General features: G+C 32.8%; 2 protein-coding genes across 3 annotated transcripts in view; one reads left to right on the forward strand and one right to left on the reverse strand.

Moving 5' to 3' along the window:
• Positions 1 to 2,224, forward strand: part of LOC127156314 (neuronal acetylcholine receptor subunit alpha-7) — a 40,118-nt gene extending 37,894 nt beyond the window's left edge. For both annotated transcript variants that reach the window (XM_051099080.1, XM_051099081.1), the window contains one exon: positions 980 to 2,224. In XM_051099080.1, the coding sequence (XP_050955037.1) occupies positions 980 to 1,558 (579 nt within the window). In that variant the 3' untranslated portion in view covers positions 1,559 to 2,224. The remainder of the gene's footprint in view (positions 1 to 979) is intronic.
• A 10,418-nt stretch (positions 2,225 to 12,642) lies between these two features.
• si:ch211-284k5.2 (uncharacterized) lies at positions 12,643 to 18,709 on the reverse strand. Its single transcript, XM_051100033.1, has 5 exons — positions 18,593 to 18,709; positions 15,344 to 15,424; positions 15,095 to 15,213; positions 13,097 to 13,280; positions 12,643 to 12,825 (listed from the first exon to the last, which is right to left on the reverse strand). Exons 1-5 carry the CDS (start codon positions 18,683 to 18,685, stop codon positions 12,691 to 12,693), a joined length of 612 nt encoding a protein of 203 aa, XP_050955990.1. The 5' UTR covers positions 18,686 to 18,709; the 3' UTR covers positions 12,643 to 12,690.
• Positions 18,710 to 20,426: the final 1,717 nt, after the last annotated feature.

Raw genomic sequence — 20,426 nt, forward strand, 5'->3', positions numbered from 1 at the left:
TTTATCCCTTTGTTAGTGTTATTTTTCATTTGTAATTTTTAATCTCTAATTACTTGTTTGTTTGTTTGTTTGTTTGTTTGTTTAACTTATTTATTTATTTAACTTATTTTATTTATTTAATCATAAAATACAGTAGTCTTTGCAGTTTATTCATGAATGGGTGGAGAGGGTATTTATTTGTTTGTTTGTGTGTTTTGTTCTTTATTTATTATTTTGTTTTTTTCATACATTCATTAATATATTTTTAATTGTGTGTGTATTTTGCGTTTTTGCTACAAAAGCACATACATACATTCATCTCATCCCTTTAGTAATTAAATTTTTATATTTTTTTTATTTTTAAAATATTTCAAAATAGTTCAAACAAACTAATGAAATGCAATCTGTTTAGTGTTTGCATAGATGGGTGTATAGGTCTATTTATTTATTTATTTATTTAAATTTTTATTCTAATTTTTGTTTCATTTTAAATTTTATTTATTTATTTTCATTTTTATTAATATTAAGTTTTTATTTCATTAATTGATCATATATTTTTATTTTTAATTCTGTGTGTATTTTTCATTTTTGATACCAAAGCTTTACCAAAGCATTTATTCACTTGTTTATTTGATTTTTTTTCATAATTAATATATTTTGAATTACAGGGATAGTTCACCCAAAAATAAGTTGTCTTTCAGACAAATACACTCAGAGTTATATTAAAAATGTCCTGCCTCTTCAAGGCTTTATAATGGCAGTGAATGGCTGTTGAACTTTTGAAGTCCAATAAAGTGCATCCATCCATCACAAAAAGTACTCCACATGGCTCCAGGGGATTAATGAAGCCCTTCTGAAGCGAATCAATGCACTTGCATTCATCTGCTGGAATGCCACTCTCTCATTTTTCTCTCATGTAATTTTAATTTTTGCGTGAACTATTCCTTTAAGTGTCCAAAAACGTTTGGGGCATTGTATTTGATTCTGTTTTGTTGTCCAGACCCGCGTTCTCCTCCTGAACTGGTGTGCTTGGTTCCTCCGGATGCGGCGGCCTGGTGAGGAGCGAATCCGTCTGGCCTGCCACAACAAGCACACTCGGCGTGGGAGCGTGTCCAGCGTGGAGCTCTCCGTCAGCCAGGGGGCGCTGCAGCCCAGCAACATGCTGTACATCGGCTTCAGAGGCATGGAGGGCGTCCACTACGCTTCCTCCCACGACTCGCACAGCGTCCTCTGCGGCCGTCTCATGGCCTCCGCCGAAGAGGACGTGCTGTTGCCGGGGGCGACCATGCCCACGCTTGGGGGCGGGGCCGGAATTGGGGGCCGGGTTAATGGTGGTCTTATGGGGGGAGCTTTGGAACTGGAACTTGCTAAAATTCTCGAAGAGGTGCGATATATTGCTAAAAGATTTCGCAACCAGGACGAGGACGAGAACGTGTGTAACGAATGGAAGTTTGCGGCGGCGGTGATCGATCGCTTATGTCTGATGGCATTCTCCATTTTCACCATCCTCTGCACCATCGGGATCCTAATGTCAGCGCCCAATTTCGTAGAAGCCATTTCTAAAGATTTCTTTACTTGATGCTCAACGGTCTTGCTGCGAGAACTTGGTTATTTTATGATGTTTTGTACATCGCTCAGCAAGAACTAAGATTCTTGTCTTGGACCTGTAATGGGTGCACTAATAAAACATGCTAACTAGGGCTGAGCGATATCAAATTTGATTTTGCTAGCAATAAAAGTAAGCCACATAATTTGAAGCACTTTTTATTCGCCCTCATCTTCCTCATCTTACTATTTGCTAGAGTGTTTATTATGGAAGCCCATTTCCGCCACTGAATTAAAAAAAAAAAAAAAAATGTTGTTGTGACTTTTCTGACAATTCTGACCTTTTTTTCAGAACTGCGTGATACAAACTCCCAATTCTCTCACACATGCGAGTTTGTACCTCAGAATTCCTACTTTTTTCTTGCAAATTCTGACCTTTTTCGCAATTGCGAGTTTTATATCTCGGAATTCTGACATTTTTCTGACAATTGCGAGTTTGTATCTCGAAATTCTGACTTTTCTCGCAATTGGGAGTTTGTATCTCGGAATTCCCATTTTTTTTCTCGCAATTGCGAGTTTGTATCTCGGCATTCAGACTTTTTTTTCTGACTTTTCTCGGAACTGCGAGTTTGTATCTCGGAATTCTGACTTTTTCGCAATTGCGAGTTTGTATCTCGGAATTCTGACTTTTCTCACAATTGCTAGTTTGTATCTCAGAATTCTGACTTTTCTCACAATTGCGAGTTTGTATCTCAGAATTCTGACTTTTCTCACAATTGCGAGTTTGTATCTCAGAATTCCCACTTTTTTTCTCACAATTGCGAGTTTGTATCTCGGAATTCTGACTTGCAATTGCGAGTTTGTATCTTGGAATTCCCACTTTTTTTCTCGCAATTGCGAGTTTGTATCTCGGAATTCGGACTTTTTTTCTCACAATTGTGAGTTTATATCTCAGAATTCCCACTTTTTTTCTCACAATTGCGAGTTTGTATCTCAGAATTCCCACTTTTTTTCTCGCAATTGCGAGTTTGTATCTCGGAATTCTGACCTTTTTTTCTCACAATTGCGAGTTTGTATCTCGGAATTCTGACCTTTTTTTCTCACAATTGCGAGTTTGTATCTCAGAATTCCCACTTTTTTTCTCACAATTGCGAGTTTGTTTCTCGGAATTCTAACTTTTTTTTTTTTTTTTGCATTTTCGAGTTTGTATCTCGGAATTCTGACTTGCAATTGCGAGTTTGTATCTTGGAATTCCCACTTTTTTTCTCGCAATTGCAAGTTTGTATCTCGGAATTCTGACCTTTTTTTCTCACAATTGTGAGTTTGTATCTCGGATTTCTGACTTTTTTTTGCATTTCCGAGTTTGTATCTCAGAATTCTGACTTCTCTCGGAACTGCGAGTTTGTATCTCGGAATTCTGACTTTTTCTTGCAATTGGAAGGAAAGGAAAGGAAAGAAAAGGACGTGATGTGTGGCCAAGTATGGTCAAGTATGGCCAGTTGTGAGTTTGTATCTAGGAATTCTGACTTTTTTCTAGCAATCGCGGGTTTGTATCTCGGAATTCTGACTTTTCTCGCAACTGCGAGCTTGTATCTCACAATTCTGACTTTTTTCTCACAATTCCAAGTTTGTATCTCAGAATCATGACTTTTTTTCACAATTGCAAGTTTGTATCTTGGAATTCAGATTTTTTTCTCGCAATTCCGAGTTTATATCTTGCAATTCTGACTTTTTTTTTTCACAATTGCAAGTTTGTATCTCACAGTTCTGACTTTTTTCTCGCAAATGCGAGTTTGTATCACAATTCTGACTTTTTCACAATTGTGAGTTTATATATTGCTATTTTGACTTGACTTGCAATTGCGTGTTAAAGTCAGAATTTTGAGACACATTCTGAGGAAAAATCACAATTGCCTTAGCAATTTTTTTTTACAATATATAAACATTTTTACATTGTAGCATTTCTAATTTAAACATTCAGCATTACTGTTAATAAATTTATTTGTCTGAATGAGTTTGAGTCATTAGAACATGTGGCATTTTTACATTTATTAAAACATTTTAGTAAAATATGTGTAGGTCTGTATTGCTGTGTAATATTTATTCAATTCTGCATTTCAGGGTTATTATCGTTAACTAAAATTGAAACTATTATAAACAATTTTGTTAATTGAAATAAAACTGAAATAAAATACAATAAATTAACTCAAAGTTTTGAAATTTTTGCCTCAAGTAACTCAAGTAAGTTAAAGTTGATGCACTAAAATTACTAACTGAAAATAACTTAAAACTAAAACTGGATCAAAAATAAATTAAATATAAACAGTAATATCTAAAAAATGAAAAAAAAAAAAATAGCATATAACAAACTAAAAATTAGCTAAAATTAAACAAATTAAAATGAAAACTAAAAGTATGACAATAAATGCAAAATATAAAAAAAATATATAATAGTATATAAAATGTGTATTATTTTCATTCCATTTTATTTACATTACATATATTGAACCTGTTGTCCAATAATGGACCTTCTGATTGACAAAAAAAACACAACCTTTTACCATATTTTAGAGTAAATACCAATATTTTGTCAGCTATATTGCTCAGCCCTAAGTATGTTAACTTGTGGTGTTTATAATGTGTAAATGAACCGACAGGATTCAATAAATAATGATTCATTAAGAGATTAACATGTTGGTTCAAGCTCAAGGTCATTAAACTTAGATCTCTGCACAGTTAATGACTCATAAACAGCAATACAGGATTTAATTATGATACGTGTTGTATGTTGGTTCTCTGTGTAACTTTAGATGCGTTTTCAGTGACTGTTTTCATGTGAGTGTTGAAATGAAGTGTTTGTTGTGTTTTGTGTGTACAGTAGTGGAGTCCAAATGTCTCAAAATGCCCCTGTTTTGAATTCTTTTCTAAATTAATACAGATTTTTTCATTACAAACTGTATTGTTGGCGTGATAATCGAATTCCTCATGTTCAAATGAAACCCGTCTTGGAGCATCTCGTTGTGCTTGCTTGCTTGTTTTTCAGGGCTGACAGACTCACAAATGTGCTGTTTTACAGGAAAACACTTCGTCATTTGACTCCGTGGTACATAAACACACTCTTATATCAATGCACATACATATGCTGGAAGTATTTAAAGGTACAGTTCACACAATTTGCTTAAAATGCCTTCCATCATTAAGATGTTTTAACTTCAAACCATTGCTTTCAGCTAAATTACGAGTCTGAAATTCACTGTCAGATTTGTTTAGATCCGTTTTGGTTTTAAATGGTTCTTGATCTGCGCAGATTTCTCTCCTGATTCAGACCAGACAAAGCATATTATAGAGGACTCATGTGGTTTAAAGTTAAAAACATCTTAGCTTGGTTACTTGTGGATTATTGTGATGTTTTTTTCAGCTGTTTGGGGTCTCATTCTGACGGCACCCATTCACATCCATTGGTGAGCAAGTGCATGGAATGCTGCATTTCTCCAAATCTGATGAAGAAACAAACTCATCCACATCTTGGATGGCCTGAGTGAGGACATTTTTACCAGTTCTTTTGATTGAACTTCCTTTAAGAGTCAGACTTCTTGTCATTCTGTCTTCTGAAAAATAATTTCCCCATTTGGAGCCTTGGTTTGTTTTTTGGATCTTTCCCAGCATATCTTTTTCTTTCAGGTCTCCAGTGCCGGTACTGTCTGGTTTGTGAACCCTGTATAAATAAATGTATTTTTCTATTAAAATATTCTGTTTTATGTGAGAGCCTTTAGTAGGAAGGATTTCGGAAGCTTTTAGGTTATTGCATTTCATATCAAGTCCAAGTTTGTCAAATGCACAATATTGCAATGCGCCAATGTTTAAGCTTAAGTCTGAGTCTGTTCCTCACAGAAATCTATCATGTGACACAAGTTATGATGTTTTATGGAAACGACACAACCGAATTTATATCCATTCTGCATAATAAACTCTCAGGACTCCTGATGAATCTCACGGGGGAACGAAGTCGAGAGGATCGAGGATGAAATGTGCCAGATGGAGCCGCTACAGACGTCTGTTCTTCTGCATAATCCATCACAGCGGTTAAACAGGCGAGAAAGCTCACATTCACTCTGTTTGGCGCCATTAGCTCCTCCGGTTATTGTTCTGCACGATTCTAGCTTTATGGACCTGCAGGAGAATGACAGAAAGATTCAGAATGAGAGACTAGCAGGAAATCTGGAGTGATTGGTGAAGCACCGAGATGGAGGAAAACCAAGGTCAGGGAAATATTGGCTCGTCTGCTTGGCGGATGGAAACCGTGGTTCTTCCCAAATTTTAGGAAAGCATTTTTTTTCTGCCGTATAAGCAAGTATCATTTTCAGCTGGCCAAAATTTTAGTGCTTAGAAGAATAATTGTCGCTTAATTAAGTAGTTACATTTGGCATGTGGCCTCCAAAAATGGGCTCCACTAACAGAGTACCACAGTATTACCTTGTTTTACTCCACACAGGGGTGGAATATGTCTGATAAAAGACCTTAGAGTAGAACAAAACTGAAAAATGGAGAAATTATGACTTTTATTCAGCAAGGATGCATTTAAATGGATCAAAAAGTAGCAGTAAAGACTTTTATGATGTTACAAAAGATTTCCATTTCAAATAAATGCTGTTTTTTTGAGCTTCCTATTCATCAAATAATCCTGAAAAATAAAATGTTTTCAACACCTATAATAATCAGAAATGTTTCTTGAGCAGCAAATCGGCAAATTTATTTCTGAAGGGTCATGTGACCCTGAAAACTGCAGTAATGATGCTAAAAAATTACAGAAATAAATTATATTTTACAATATATTTACATAGAGAACAGTAATTTTAAATCGCAACTAGATAAAAAAAAAAGTTCATCGAGACAAACTTTGAAGCTGACTTGAGAAAGCCAGACCAGAAAGTTTGAGAAGTTTTAAAAAGTTTGACAATTTTCAGTCTGAAATAGATTGACGTTTAAAGTAGTTTTAAAGCTTAAAGCTTAAATATTTTGAAGGCAATACAGTCTGTCAGATAGATCACGTTGTTAGCATTTTACTAGCATGATTAGCAAGTTACTAGCATGTTGGTAGCACGTTTCTAACAAGATTAGCATTTTAGTAGCATGTTGTTAACATGTAAGCATGATTAACATGTAGTTATCATGTTTATAGCATGATTAGCATGTTGCTAGCATGTTTATAACATGTATCTAGCATGATTAACAAGTTACTAGCACGGTGCTAGCATATTACTAACATGATTTACGTGTTACTAACGTGTTGCTAGCATCATTAGCATGTTGTTAACTTTTCTAGAATGATTAGCATCTTGTTAGTATGCTTCTAGCATGATTAGCAAGTTACTAACATGTTGCTAGCCTGTTATTAACATGATTTGCATGTTACTAACATGTTTCTAGCATGTTGTTAGCATGTTGCTATCATGATTAACATGTCACTAGCATGTTGTTGGCTCGTTTTTGGGATGATTAGCAAGTTGCTAACGTTTCTAGAATGATCAGCATGTTAGCATGTTTCTAGCATGTTCAACAGGTTACTAGCATATTACTAACATGATTGACATGTTACTAACGTGTTGTTAGCATGATTAGCTTGTCACCAGTATGTTGCTATCATGATTAGCATGTTGCTGGCATGTTTTTAGCATGGTGATTAGCAAGTTACTAACGTGTTGCTAGCATGTTTCTAGAATGATCAGCATGTCGTTAGCATGCCTCTAGCATGATTAGAATTTGGTTAGCATGTTTTAAGAATGATTAACATGTTGCTAGCATGTTTTAATGTGATTAGCATATTTATAGCATGAATAGCATGTATCTAGCATGATTAGCAAGTTACTAGCATGGTGCTAGCATATTACTAACATGATTTACATGTTACTAACGTGTTGGTAGCATGATTAGCATGTTAACTTTTCTAGAATGATTAGCATGTTGTTAGTATGCTTCTAGCATGATTAGCAAGTTACTAGCATGTTGCTAGCATGTTATTAACATGATTTGCATGTTACTAACATGTTTCTAGCATGTTGTTAGCATGTTGCTATCATGATTAACATGTCACTAGCATGTTGTTGGCTCGTTTTTGGGATGATTAGCAAGTTGCTAACGTTTCTAGAATGATCAGCATGTTAGCATGTTTCTAGCATGTTCAACAGGTTACTAGCATATTACTAACATGATTGACATGTTACTAACGTGTTGTTAGCATGATTAGCTTGTCACCAGTATGTTGCTATCATGATTAGCATGTTGCTGGCATGTTTTTAGCATGGTGATTAGCAAGTTACTAACGTGTTGCTAGCATGTTTCTAGAATGATCAGCATGTCGTTAGCATGCCTCTAGCATGATTAGAATTTGGTTAGCATGTTTTAAGAATGATTAACATGTTGCTAGCATGTTTTAATGTGATTAGCATATTTATAGCATGAATAGCATGTATCTAGCATGATTATGACTAGTATGATTAGCAAGTTACTAGCATGGTGCTAGCATATTACTAACATGATTTACATGTTACTAACGTGTTGGTAGCATGATTAGCATGTTAACTTTTCTAGAATGATTAACAAGTTACTAGCATGTTTTAATGTGATTAGCATATTGATAGCATATTGTTAGCATGATTTAGCACATTGCTAGCAAGTTTTAGCACATTGACACCACATGATTACGCTTATCTTCAAGTTACTAGCATGTTGCTAGCATGTTACTAACATGATTTGCATGTTACTAACGTGTTGTTAGCATGATTAGCTAGTCATTAGTATGTTGCTATCATGATTAGCATGTTTCTAGCATCATTAGCAAGTTACTAACATGTTACTAACATGATCCACGTTACTAACGTGTTGCTAGAATATTGCTAGCATGTTTCCAGAATGATCAGCATGTCGTTAGCATGCTTCTAGCATGATTAGAATTTTGTTAGCATGTTTTAAGAATGATTAGCATGTTGCTAGCATGCTTCTAACATGATTAAGAAGCTACTAGCATGTTGCTAACTTGTTTAACAAGTTACTAACATGTTTTTAACACGATTAGCATATTGATAGCATATTTTTAGCATGTTTTAACAAGTTAACACCACATGATTATCATGTTGCTAGCTTGAATTAGTGTATTGATAGCATGTCTTCAGCTAGTTGCTAGGCTTGGTCTATGTATATATATATATATATATATAAATGTTCCTTTTTCTACATTACAGGAATAAATTACATAAATTCACACAGAGAACAGGTAATAAATGTAAAATTAAACGTTATTAAACTATTCAAAATGCAATTATATATTACAAAATTACTGTTTTTCAAACGTTCTCGTGATTCATAGTTAATAGCAGATGTTTTAGGTTTTTTTCACGAGACGAACAACAAATATTTGACATCTTTTGACTGTGACAGAGTCCAAAAATACTTTTCATAAACCTCACATGCCTCCTGGGTAATAAAACACACGGCCAAACTTAAACAAACACTTCTACTGTCTGGAATACTGTATGAATAATGGCGATGTAACGTTAGATCATAAATATTCTGCATGACTGTTCAGTCATCGATCAATCCACACAAGCCGTACGAACAGCAAAATCCAGGTCTGTTTATTCTGACGTGATTTCTACTTCATTTCTCTTCCGTTTTTCAGGCTTCAGCAGGCTGTGCGAGATTCAATTTGTCCAACAAACATGCTTGTGTTGCCATCCAGTGGATGATGGATGATCTACATTTGGAAACTACTGCACTACTGCACTGAGTCTTAGTGAGGTATAGTGTACAACGAGGTAGATGTTTTCAGCCATAACTCAAGATTGATGTCCAAATTAAGTATTAAGTAATATATAAACCTTTAGGATAAATTAAAACGGACCATAAATGAGTATCCGCCATGTTTTTAACTTAAGAGAGGACGCGGCCACTTGTAACAATCAATCTCTTCAGTTGTTTTACTTGTACAAAAACAGTCCGTTTTGCCGCTTTATATTGCAAATTGTTTTTTTGTCATCATACTATTTTAATTAATTATCATAGTAATCATAAACACAGTTTGTAGTGCAAATGGTTTTGCAGTTGCTGCACTTTATGCTTTTAGTCACTTACAGCGGCTAATAAACCGGAAGTCTCGCACATCACAGAAAATAACGTACTTCCACGTTGCAAAATAAAGTGGATAGAGCTGAAAAATGAATGTAGAACAGCTCTGATCATTTGATTAGGAAAGTTTTAAGTTTATATTGCGATCTCTGATTGCTAATTGCAGATCCTGAGAAAATCTGAGCATAGTTTGAGACCGAGCATTGTCTTTTTCTCAGGAGAAACAAAAAGCTCTCATTTTTTAAGTGTTATTTTTTATTAATTAATTAACATAAGCACTGAAATTGTTCATATATGGGCCGTTCTACAGAACTGGTCCAAAATCAGAGTTGGAAACGTCTTGAAAAAAATGTCTTTTTCAGAAAAAAAAAAAAAAATGTGTATATTGGTACACATTTCTAGTAATTGTGCAGTTAATTCTTATATTGTTTTTTCAGAAAGTTTTGTAATATTTGTCCTCTTCCTAAATTTGTCACTACCGAAACACAGTAGTAATAATTTAATTAGAAGGGTTATATTGACCTATTAAGATTTTGCTTACATCTACATTGTAAATATATATTTTTGCTATTTTATTATTTTTTCAGAGGTAAATTAATTATTAACAATTGCATTTTTAACAGTATTTCAATTGTAATTCATGAGATCTGTTTTTTGGATCCAATTTTTTTTTTTGTAAAAGGCAAAAAGTTGATCATACTGATTTCAAAGTTAATGATTCGTTAGTTTGAATATGCATTGAACCAAAAACTATCATAACATCTTAGTTGATAAATCAGTACACTTTATTTTTGACAAAACATCACGTTTTAGTAGTGACAGTAATGCTTTGGTAGTGACCACATCACATCACATTACAGAATTTTAACCTACATACTAAAAAAAAAAAAAAAAAAAAAAAAAAAAAATTGCATAGCTCTACAAAAATTTTGTTTTTAGTAGAGCTAAATATTTCCGGATCATAAATGTATGGATGTAGTTAAAATCAGTCTCAGCCAATGAACATTAAAACATATATTGTTTTGTTTTTTTAACATAAAGTTTCAGAATTTACAAAAAAAAAAAAAAAAAAAAAAAATTAAAAAGTAAATAACTTTTTTTTTTTCAAGAATCAAAAAGATACTTTTAAAAACAACAATGGAGAAAAAAAATACAAAAATTATTTCAATATCATTTTCATAAACTGAAATTTAGGGGTTATGCTTCGGGACAGCCACCTCCCAATTAAAAGTACCCAATAAATGCTGATTTTATATATATTAAGCGTACTAATATTTTAAATATTTGACCCTGGACCACAAAACCAGTCGTAAGTAGCACAGGTATATTTGTAGCAATAGCCAACAATGCATTGTATGGCTCAAAATTATCGATTTGTCTTTTATGCCACAAATCATTAGAATAATAAGTAAAGATCATGTTCCATGAAGATATTTTGTAAATTTCCTACTGTAAATATATCAAAAGTTAATTTTTGATTAGTAATATGCATTGCTAAGAACTTCATTTGGACAACATTAAACGCGATTTTCACAATATTTTGATTTTTGGCACCCTCAGATTCCAGATTTTCAAATAGTTGTATTTCCAAAAACTGACCCTTATGACTGGTTTTGTGGTCTAGGGACACATATTATTGTGGGTTTCAATAGATAATAGAAAGATCTTAGTAAATATCTAAAATTTGAATACTTAAATGCTTTTTAAATGCGTTTTTTGGTTGTGGGACAGCAGTTTGCACCAGTTCTGTAGAATGGCCCATATATAAAATGAAATGGTTTATGTCATCTTCAAGTTGTCTGTTTTCTTTTAGTCACAGTGCAGAACAGGTCTATACCTTGTTCTTTTATGTCTCTACATGAACGCGCGTCTACAATTTCTCCTCCGCGAACGCGGGCGGGATCGCGGAGTCCTTTCTTAAAAACAGATTTACTCTATAGCGCAGAATACCACGGAATACGTCAATTATTGAATGAATAAATCAAAATTGGGTCTGTCACTTAATTCGAATCGCGATATGGACTAATATCTATAAATATTAAAACGCAAAAAGACGGTTTAGATATAAATCCTGCATGTTCCGCTTGGCTCTGTATAAATGGCGTAAACAGTTTGTTTATTACACAAATACTGAAGCACAAATGAGGCTCGCGGTGATTTTCGGCCTCTGCGTCTCATTATATGACGACATGAACACATCTCCAGAGCTGCTGTGAGAATAAAAGTACGGATTAACGCATAATAGACATATTTACTCTTCTATTACTTTTGGGCAGTATAATGTATGTATTTATATGTTTATATTTCTGGCCATTTTAAATAAAACAAATGATAAAAATAAATATTACAACCAGATTAACCACGTAATTGTAGAAAAAAAAAAAAAAAAAAAATAATATTCACACAAATTTTCTTCCATGTATTAATTTTAACATAAACCTCTGTTTGTTTGCCAAAAAATTAAAGGGTTTAATTTTCGTTTGATTAAAAAGAAAATGTTTGATGCCTTTTTTTGATTAGCAGAAAAATGATAATCTGAAAAAAAAAAAAAAAGAAAGTCGGCGCCGAATACCCTGGTGGTTAGCGCATCGACATATAGCGCTAGTATGCTGTGGGCGACCCGAGTTCGAATCCCGGCTCATGGACCTTTCCCGATCACACCCACTTCTCTCTTTCCCACTTCGCTTCCTGTCAAAACTACACTGTCCTTTCTAAATCTTTAAAAAAAAATAAAGGAAAAAATGATTGTAGGGCCATATTGTTGAAATTGAGAGTTTTGGACTCTTTTTCACTGTAATAAATGTTTTTGTTATTATACAGAAAGTATAAAAAGCTGTGAACCTAGGGGAAACAGTGCAGTGTGTTGTTAACTGATTATGCATTTACATTCTTCACCCTCTGAATCCACAAACTCAGTGGTCCAACATCTGTGTGGTGAACGGATGAACAAATGAAGGAAGTTTTTGGAAATTGCAAGAAAATAAAGGACCTCAAGTGTTTCATTTAACCCAGGTGAGTTTATTTCACACATGTCTGGTGTTAGTTTCATGTGGCTGGTCGTGGTGAGTTTTGGTGTGTTGGATCTTCTGTGGTTTCCCCGCTGTCGTCTTCAACACCGCTGGACGAGCGCTGACTCCGTCCTGACGTCCCTCCAGAGAACTTCACACGCTTTGTAGATTTCTGTGACCGAGAAAAGAGTGTTTTTCCCAAAAAAGCTGTAAAATTCACATTTATTGCTCTAATAAATAACACAGAAACTTTAAAGTCATGATGAAACCGAAGTAGCGACTGATTTTTCCATATTGTGATGCACGTAAAAAAAAGTTGGGCGGAGACTTGATTCTATCTGCCGAATGTTGATTGGATGTTGAGGTGTGGGCGTGGCAGTCAAAAATGGAGGCGGATCTGAGCCTTCAGTAGATACTTTTTTAAAAGTGAATTAGTATCATACCTGTTTATTGCTCACTCCTCGTGGATAGCGTGCGATGTCGTCTCTCATTCGCTCCACTTTTTCCCAGTCTTCTTCCCAGAGTTCCCTTCTGTAGTTGGATTTCTGCGTCGTGATTCGCTGGTAGATCGCCTGGTTTTCGTGAGTCACCTGAATAAGCTTCTGCCTCCTTTTCTCAGCGTTCAGACTGTAAAACACGTTATTGATATTGAATTTTAGGTTAATTTTATTTTAAGGTTATGAATTTAAGGTTATTATCATTATTTAAAACTAAAACTATTAAAAACATTCTATTTTTAATTTAAATAAATGTTACCTGAAATAAAATTAAATTAAATAAATTAAATTAAATTAAATTAAAATTAAATTAAAAAAATAAAATAATGTATATGAAATTTACTTCAGATAATTGCCAAGGAAACTTTTCTAATTATTATTTAGTTTAACTTGAAGTACTAAACATACTAAAACTGAAATAAATTATATAATAAATTATAATAAATTAAAAATATATATAATTAAAAATTCATTTGAAAAATACTATATAGACATATTTGCAAAAAAACTGCTGAAAAAAACACACAAAAACAATACAATTACTAAAACCGACTAAAACAGGCAATATAAAATTATTCAATAATTATAATAATATTATATATAAAAATAATTATTATTTTATGATTTAATAGTTTATTTATAATAATAATATAATCATAAAAATAAATATAAAAAATATAAATAACTGTAAATAAATAAAAATAAATAACTAAAAATGAACTAAAACAATACTATATAGACATATTTACAAAAAAATCCTAATGAACAAAAATCAGAAAAACCATACAACTACTAAAACTGACTAAAATTAAAAAGAAAACAGGTAATATAAAATTACTAAATATTATAATAATATAATTATATATAAAATAATTATTTTATTTTATAATAATAACAGTATAATCATAAAATAAATATAAATAAGCGAAATAAATTAATAAAAAATATGTAACTAAAAATAAACTAAAATAATACTATATAGACAATTATAATAATATAATAATATTATATATAAAAGTAATCATTTTATTTTATAATTTTATTTTATTTTTTTTATTTTATTTATAACAATAATATAATGAAAATAAATAAAAAATAACTAAATTAAGTAAATTAATAAACAAATATATAAATGTATGAAAATGAATATGAATAAATATAAAACATGAATAAATAGACATAAATAGACATGTCTGACTGACTACAATTGAAAAGAAAATCTAAAATGAATCAAAATATTATTAAAATATTATAACTAAAAATGTAACATTTAAAAGAACCAAAAAGAACAAAATGAAAGCAGCATATAAAAAGTTCATTCAAAATATTAATAAAAATTATAAATATAAAAATACTACATAAACATTTAAAAATATAAAATCACAAAGCACAGCAAAATAAAATTAAAAAAATATATATCAAATATCACAATTTTATTTAAAAGAAACGAATAAAAAATATATAGACATTCGGAAAAAAAAAACTACTGAAAATCACAAACATACAACTAAATTGCTGTAACTAACTAAAATTAAAATGTAAAATTAAAATAAAAATGTATTTAAAATATTGTACAGTATATTTAAAAATTAATATAGGGTATAAAACTAAGTCGAACTTAAGTCAAGCTTTTTTAAGCAATGAAACAAACCACAGTCCTTCCATCAAACTGTACAGAAACACAAAGGTAAGCGACAAACCCATCCACCGACCGCGTTCATGCGACGGATCCCTCAGGTGTGATGCAGAATAGCTTATGTGTCTCTCAATAATTCATAAAGGCTTTGTCAACAGCCCAGCATGAATGATTCAGCCCGTCAGTTTGAGATCCGCAGATGACACGAGACGCCGCGGGAGAAAAGACACCAGAAACCCTTCTCAAATAAACACAGCCTAACCAGGTCAGCGTGTTACTATGTTAACTAGCTATAAACACACAAACACCTGCACTCTGGGTAATGGTTCCTGTGGTCCACAAGGCCATTGGAGCGAGAGATCGCAACCAGTCTGGATGCCAAAAAATGGTTGTCTCTCTCGATGATGGACATCCTCTCTTCCTGCGCCTGAAAACAACACAAACTCATTTTATAAATCTTCAAACATACATTTAAAGTTTTTCCAGTGTAGTTATTGATTGAAAATGCAAATGAATGTGTAAATGCATTCTTGTTTACATATTCATTAATGAGGCACCTGGACTTTCTTCAGTTTATGTTGAATATGTGCAGGTGTTTGGATTCCCTTGGTAGTGACCACAGGTTTGGCTTCTCGCACCTTAGAAATACATATTATATTCAAAAAAACACAGCAAAAATTGTGAAATATTATTACAATTTAAAACTACCTGAGTAAAGTTTGAGAACAAACTTTAAGTTGTCTTGAGAAAGCCTAGCCTGAAAGTTTGAAGCAGTTGTAAAAGTATGAAAGCAGCTAGCATGATTTAACACATTACCTACATGATTTAACACGTTGTTAACATGTTTTAGCATGATTAGCATGTTGTTAGCATAATTTGCAAGTTACTACCATGTTTCTAGCCTGATTACCATGTTGATAGCATGTTTCACGCATGATTAACATGTTATTAGCATGTTTCTAACATGGCTAACATGTTACTAGCATGTTGTTAACATGATTGTCATGTTGCTCGCATGATTAGCAAGTTACTAGCATGTTGCTAGTATGATTGGCATGTTACTAGCATGTTGTTTGTTAGCACGTTTCTAACATGATTACCATGCTGTTAGCATGATTAGCAAGTTACTAGCATGTTTTTAGCATGATTAACATGTTACTAACATGTTAGAATGTTGCTAGCATGATTGGCATGTTACTAACATGTTGTTACCATGTTTCTAGTATGATTAGCATGTAACTAGCACGTTGCTAACATTTTTCTATCATGATTAGCATGTTACTAGCATGTTGCTAACATGATTGGCATGTTACTAGCATGTTGCTAGCATGATTAGCAAGTTACTAGCATGTTGCTAGCATGATTAACATTTGGTAGCATGTTTCTAACATGATTAAAATGTTACTAGCGTGTTGTTAACACAATTAGTATGTTACTACCATGTTGCTAACATGATTGGCATGTTACTAGATGTTGCTAGCATGATTAGCAAGTTACTAGCATGTTGCTAGCATGATTAGCATGTTGTTAGAATGTTTCTAACATGATTAGCCTGTTACTAGCGTGTTGCTAGCACGATTAGCATGTTACTAGCATGTTGTTAGCATGTTTCTAGTATGATTAGCATGTAATTAGCACGTTGTTAACATTTTTCTATCATGATTAGCATGTTACTAGCATGTTGCTAACATGATTGGCATGTTGCTAGCATGAGTAGCAAGTTACTAGCATGTTGCTAGCATGACTAACATTTGGTAGCATGTTTCTAACATGATCAACATGTTAGTAGCGTGTTGCTAGCACAATTAGCATGTTACTAGCATGTTGCTAACATGATTGGCATGTTACTAGATGTTGCTAGCATGATTAGCAAGTTACTAGCATGTTGTTAGCATGATTAGCATGTTACTACCATGTTGTTAGCATGTTGCTAACATGATTGGCATGTTACTAGATGTTGTTAGCATGATTAGCAAGTTACTAGCATGTTGTTAGCATGATTAGCATGTTACTAACGTGTTGTTAGAATGTTGCTAGCATGATTGGCATGTTAGTAGCATGTTGTTAGCATGTTTCTAGTATGATTACCATGTAACTAGCATGTTGCTAGCATTTTTCTATGATGATTAACATGTTACTACCATGTTGCTAACATGATTAGCATGTTGTTAGCATGATACTCCAGTCTTTAGTGTCACATGATCCTTCAGAAATCATTCTAATACGCTGATTTGCTTCTCAAGAAACATTTATTTTTATCAATCTTGAAAACAGTTGTGCTGCACAATATTTTTTTGTGGAAACTGTCATGCATTTTATTTTTTAGGATTTTTGAGTAATAGAAAGTTCAAAGAACAGCATTTATTTGACACAGAAATCTTTTTTGACATTATAAACGTCTTGACTCACTTTTGATCAATTTAATGAGTCTTTGTTAAATAAAAGTATTTCATTTTACTTATACCAACTTTTGGTAATGATTTTCTCAAAAATATAATTTAAGCACAACTGTTTTCAACTGTTTTCTTTGAAATAAATACATTAAAAAAGTTAAAACTAAAAAATAAAATTATGTGAGATGGAATGATTGAAAATAAATAAAATAAAATAAAATAAAAACAAATACAATATAAAAAATAATTTAAATCAAAGAAATAAAATGTGAGATATGACTGTTAATAAAAAAAAAAATAAATAAAATGCAAGATTAATATCATAAGGACAAAAACGTTAAAACAAACTAATCAATAAAAAAATAAAAAAATAAAAATGCCTTGCCCTACCATCAGAAAACCCCTACACAAAACAAAATAACTAAAACTTTAACTAATTTTTTTTTTTTTTAAAAAAGCACGTAAAAAATCATTCAAAATATCAAAACAAAACTATATATATATATATATATATATACAAAATACTATATAAACATATAAAAGTTACAAGCAATTACCAATTTTAAAAATAAAAAATAACATTAAAAAGAAAAAAAGAAAATATCAAAAAGAGTTCAAAATGTTTTTATAAATGAAAATAAAAAAAAATACTATATAGGCATTTGAAAAAAACCCTACTGAAAATCACAAAAACATGCAAACTAAAATTAAAATCAAAACAAAATATAAAACTAAAATAAAAATAAAAACGTGTATTTGAAAAATAATAATATAGACTAAATTTAATTTTTTTAATAAATAAAAATATATTAATACTGGCTTTGCCTAACAGGAATAAATTACATTTAGATAGAAAACAGTTATTTTAAATTGTAATATTTCTTTTTTACTGTATTAAAGTCTGTATTAAATAAATGCAACCTTGGTAAGCAGTAGTGACTTCTTTCTTCATTAACAATCATAGTTATTCCAGACTTTTAAAGGGTAGCATACGTCAGACTATTAATTTTACTTAAGTCACTAAAATATTGGGTAGCACAACTGTTTTCATCATTTTTTGAACACCAAATCAGCATATGAGAATGATTTCTGAAGGATCATGGCACTGAAGTAGTAATGAGAGCCTACTGAAAATACAGCTTTGATCACAGGAATAAATTACATTTTACAATACATTCACGTAGAAAACAATTATTTTAAATTCTAAAAATATTTTAAAAAATTTCGCTGTATTTTTGATCAAATAAATGCAGCTTTTGTGAGCAGTAAACATTTAAAAATAATTTAAAATACCTTCATTTTAAATTTGTGAAGGATCATGTGACGCTGAAGACTGGAGTAATGATGCTGAAAATTCAGCACTGTGCCTAAATTACGTTCTCAATCAATATTAAACACGATTATCCGACAAACCTTGCTGCGGTGGTCCTCGTAGCGCGTCTGGTCCCATCTCTGCTGCAGGTATTTGTTGGTCGCGGGTTTGAGGGGCTGGTAAGACTTGTGCATCACTTGGCTTCTGCTCCACAGTCGGGTTTCTTCTGGTTTCTATTTATAAAACGGGCGGTTCGGGTCCTTGATGCTGGTTGGTCGATAGCAGTGTCATATTAAAAGATCTGTTTATCATCCTTAGCAACCATCCTTAGCGACAGAAACATACGTGTTTTTGTTGGTGTTCAAAAGTAAATTTTAATCTGAAGACGCAAAACCCTAATCATATTGTTCTGTTGCATATTCTAAAGGGTTAAAATACACTTTAAACTGTTCAATTTATTATTATTTCAGCAAAATTTATTTCTAAATAGCCATACTTTAACTATGGTATTTGTAGTAAAACTGGTTATTAAAATAAAATATATGGTACACTTTTGCTATAAATACATGGTTTATTTTCTTAATGGATTTGTATTTGTGTTTGTGTATACTCTCTTTTTTCTTTTTTTTTAAAATAATTGTATTATTTTAATGCGTTGATGTTTTGTATTAATAATAAAAAAAGAAGTTTAAAAAAAGAAAATTAATGATTCGCGATCCGAAGTCCCGATCTGAATCAAATGATTCGCGAACCGCGTTCCGAAGTCTTGATTCGCGATACACGCTCCAAGTCCTGATTTGTATCAAATGATTCAAGATACACGCTTGAATCATTTGTCCCGATCTAAATCAAATGATTCGCGATTCGCGCTTCAAAGTCCCGATCTAAATCAATGAATCGCGATCCGCGTTCCGAAGTCCTGATTTGTATCAAATGATTCGCGATACACGCTTGAATCATTTGTCCCGATCTGAATCAAATTATTCGCGAACCCGCTCCAAAGTTATCTAAATCAAATGATTCGCGATTCGCGCTTCAAAATCCTGATCTGTATCAAATGATTCGCGATTCGCGCTTCAAAGTCCCGATCTGAATCAAATGACTCGCGAACCCTCTCCAAAGTTCCGATCTAAATCAAATGATTCGCGATCCACGTTCCGAAGTCCTGATTTGTATCAAATGATTCAAGATACACGCTTGAATCATTTGTCCAGATCTGATTCGCGAACTGATTCAAATGATTCGCGAACCCGCTCCAAAGTTATCTAAATCAAATGATTCGCGATTCACGCTCCGAGTCCCGATCTGAATCAAATGACTCGCGAACATTCTCCAAAGTTCCGATCTAAATCAAATGATTCGCGAACATTCTCCAAAGTTCCGATCTAAATCAAATGATTCGAACCCGCTCCAAAGTTATCTAAATCAAATGATTCGCGATACACGCTCCAAGTCCCGATCTGAATCAACTGATTCACGATCCGCGTTCCGATCAACTGAAGTCCCCATCTGAATCAAATGACTCGCGAACATTCTCCAAAGTTCCGAGATCTACATCAAATGATTCACGATCCGCGTTCCGAAGTCCTGATTTGTATCAGATGATTCAAGACTCACGCTCCAAGTCCCGAACTGAATCAAATGTCCCCATCTAAATCAAATGATTTGCGATCGGAGATTGCGACATTCAATTCGCGTTCGGAAGTTCTCAAATGATTTGCGTGAAAATGATTCCCGCTTCGAAGTCACCTAAGTCCAATGATTCGCGAATTGAAGTCCCGATCTGAATCAAACGAACGATTCTACGCGATCCGATTAGAGCGCTTCGAAACAGTGAATAATTTTGCGACGCAAGCTAATTCGGAGCTCTGTTTCACCCACCACCATACCTGCTTTTTAACATGCAATATGGACATGCGAAAATGAGTGGCTGTT

Source organism: Labeo rohita, chromosome 25 (genome assembly GCF_022985175.1).
Source record: "Labeo rohita strain BAU-BD-2019 chromosome 25, IGBB_LRoh.1.0, whole genome shotgun sequence".
Classification (NCBI taxonomy): Eukaryota; Metazoa; Chordata; class Actinopteri; order Cypriniformes; family Cyprinidae; genus Labeo; species Labeo rohita.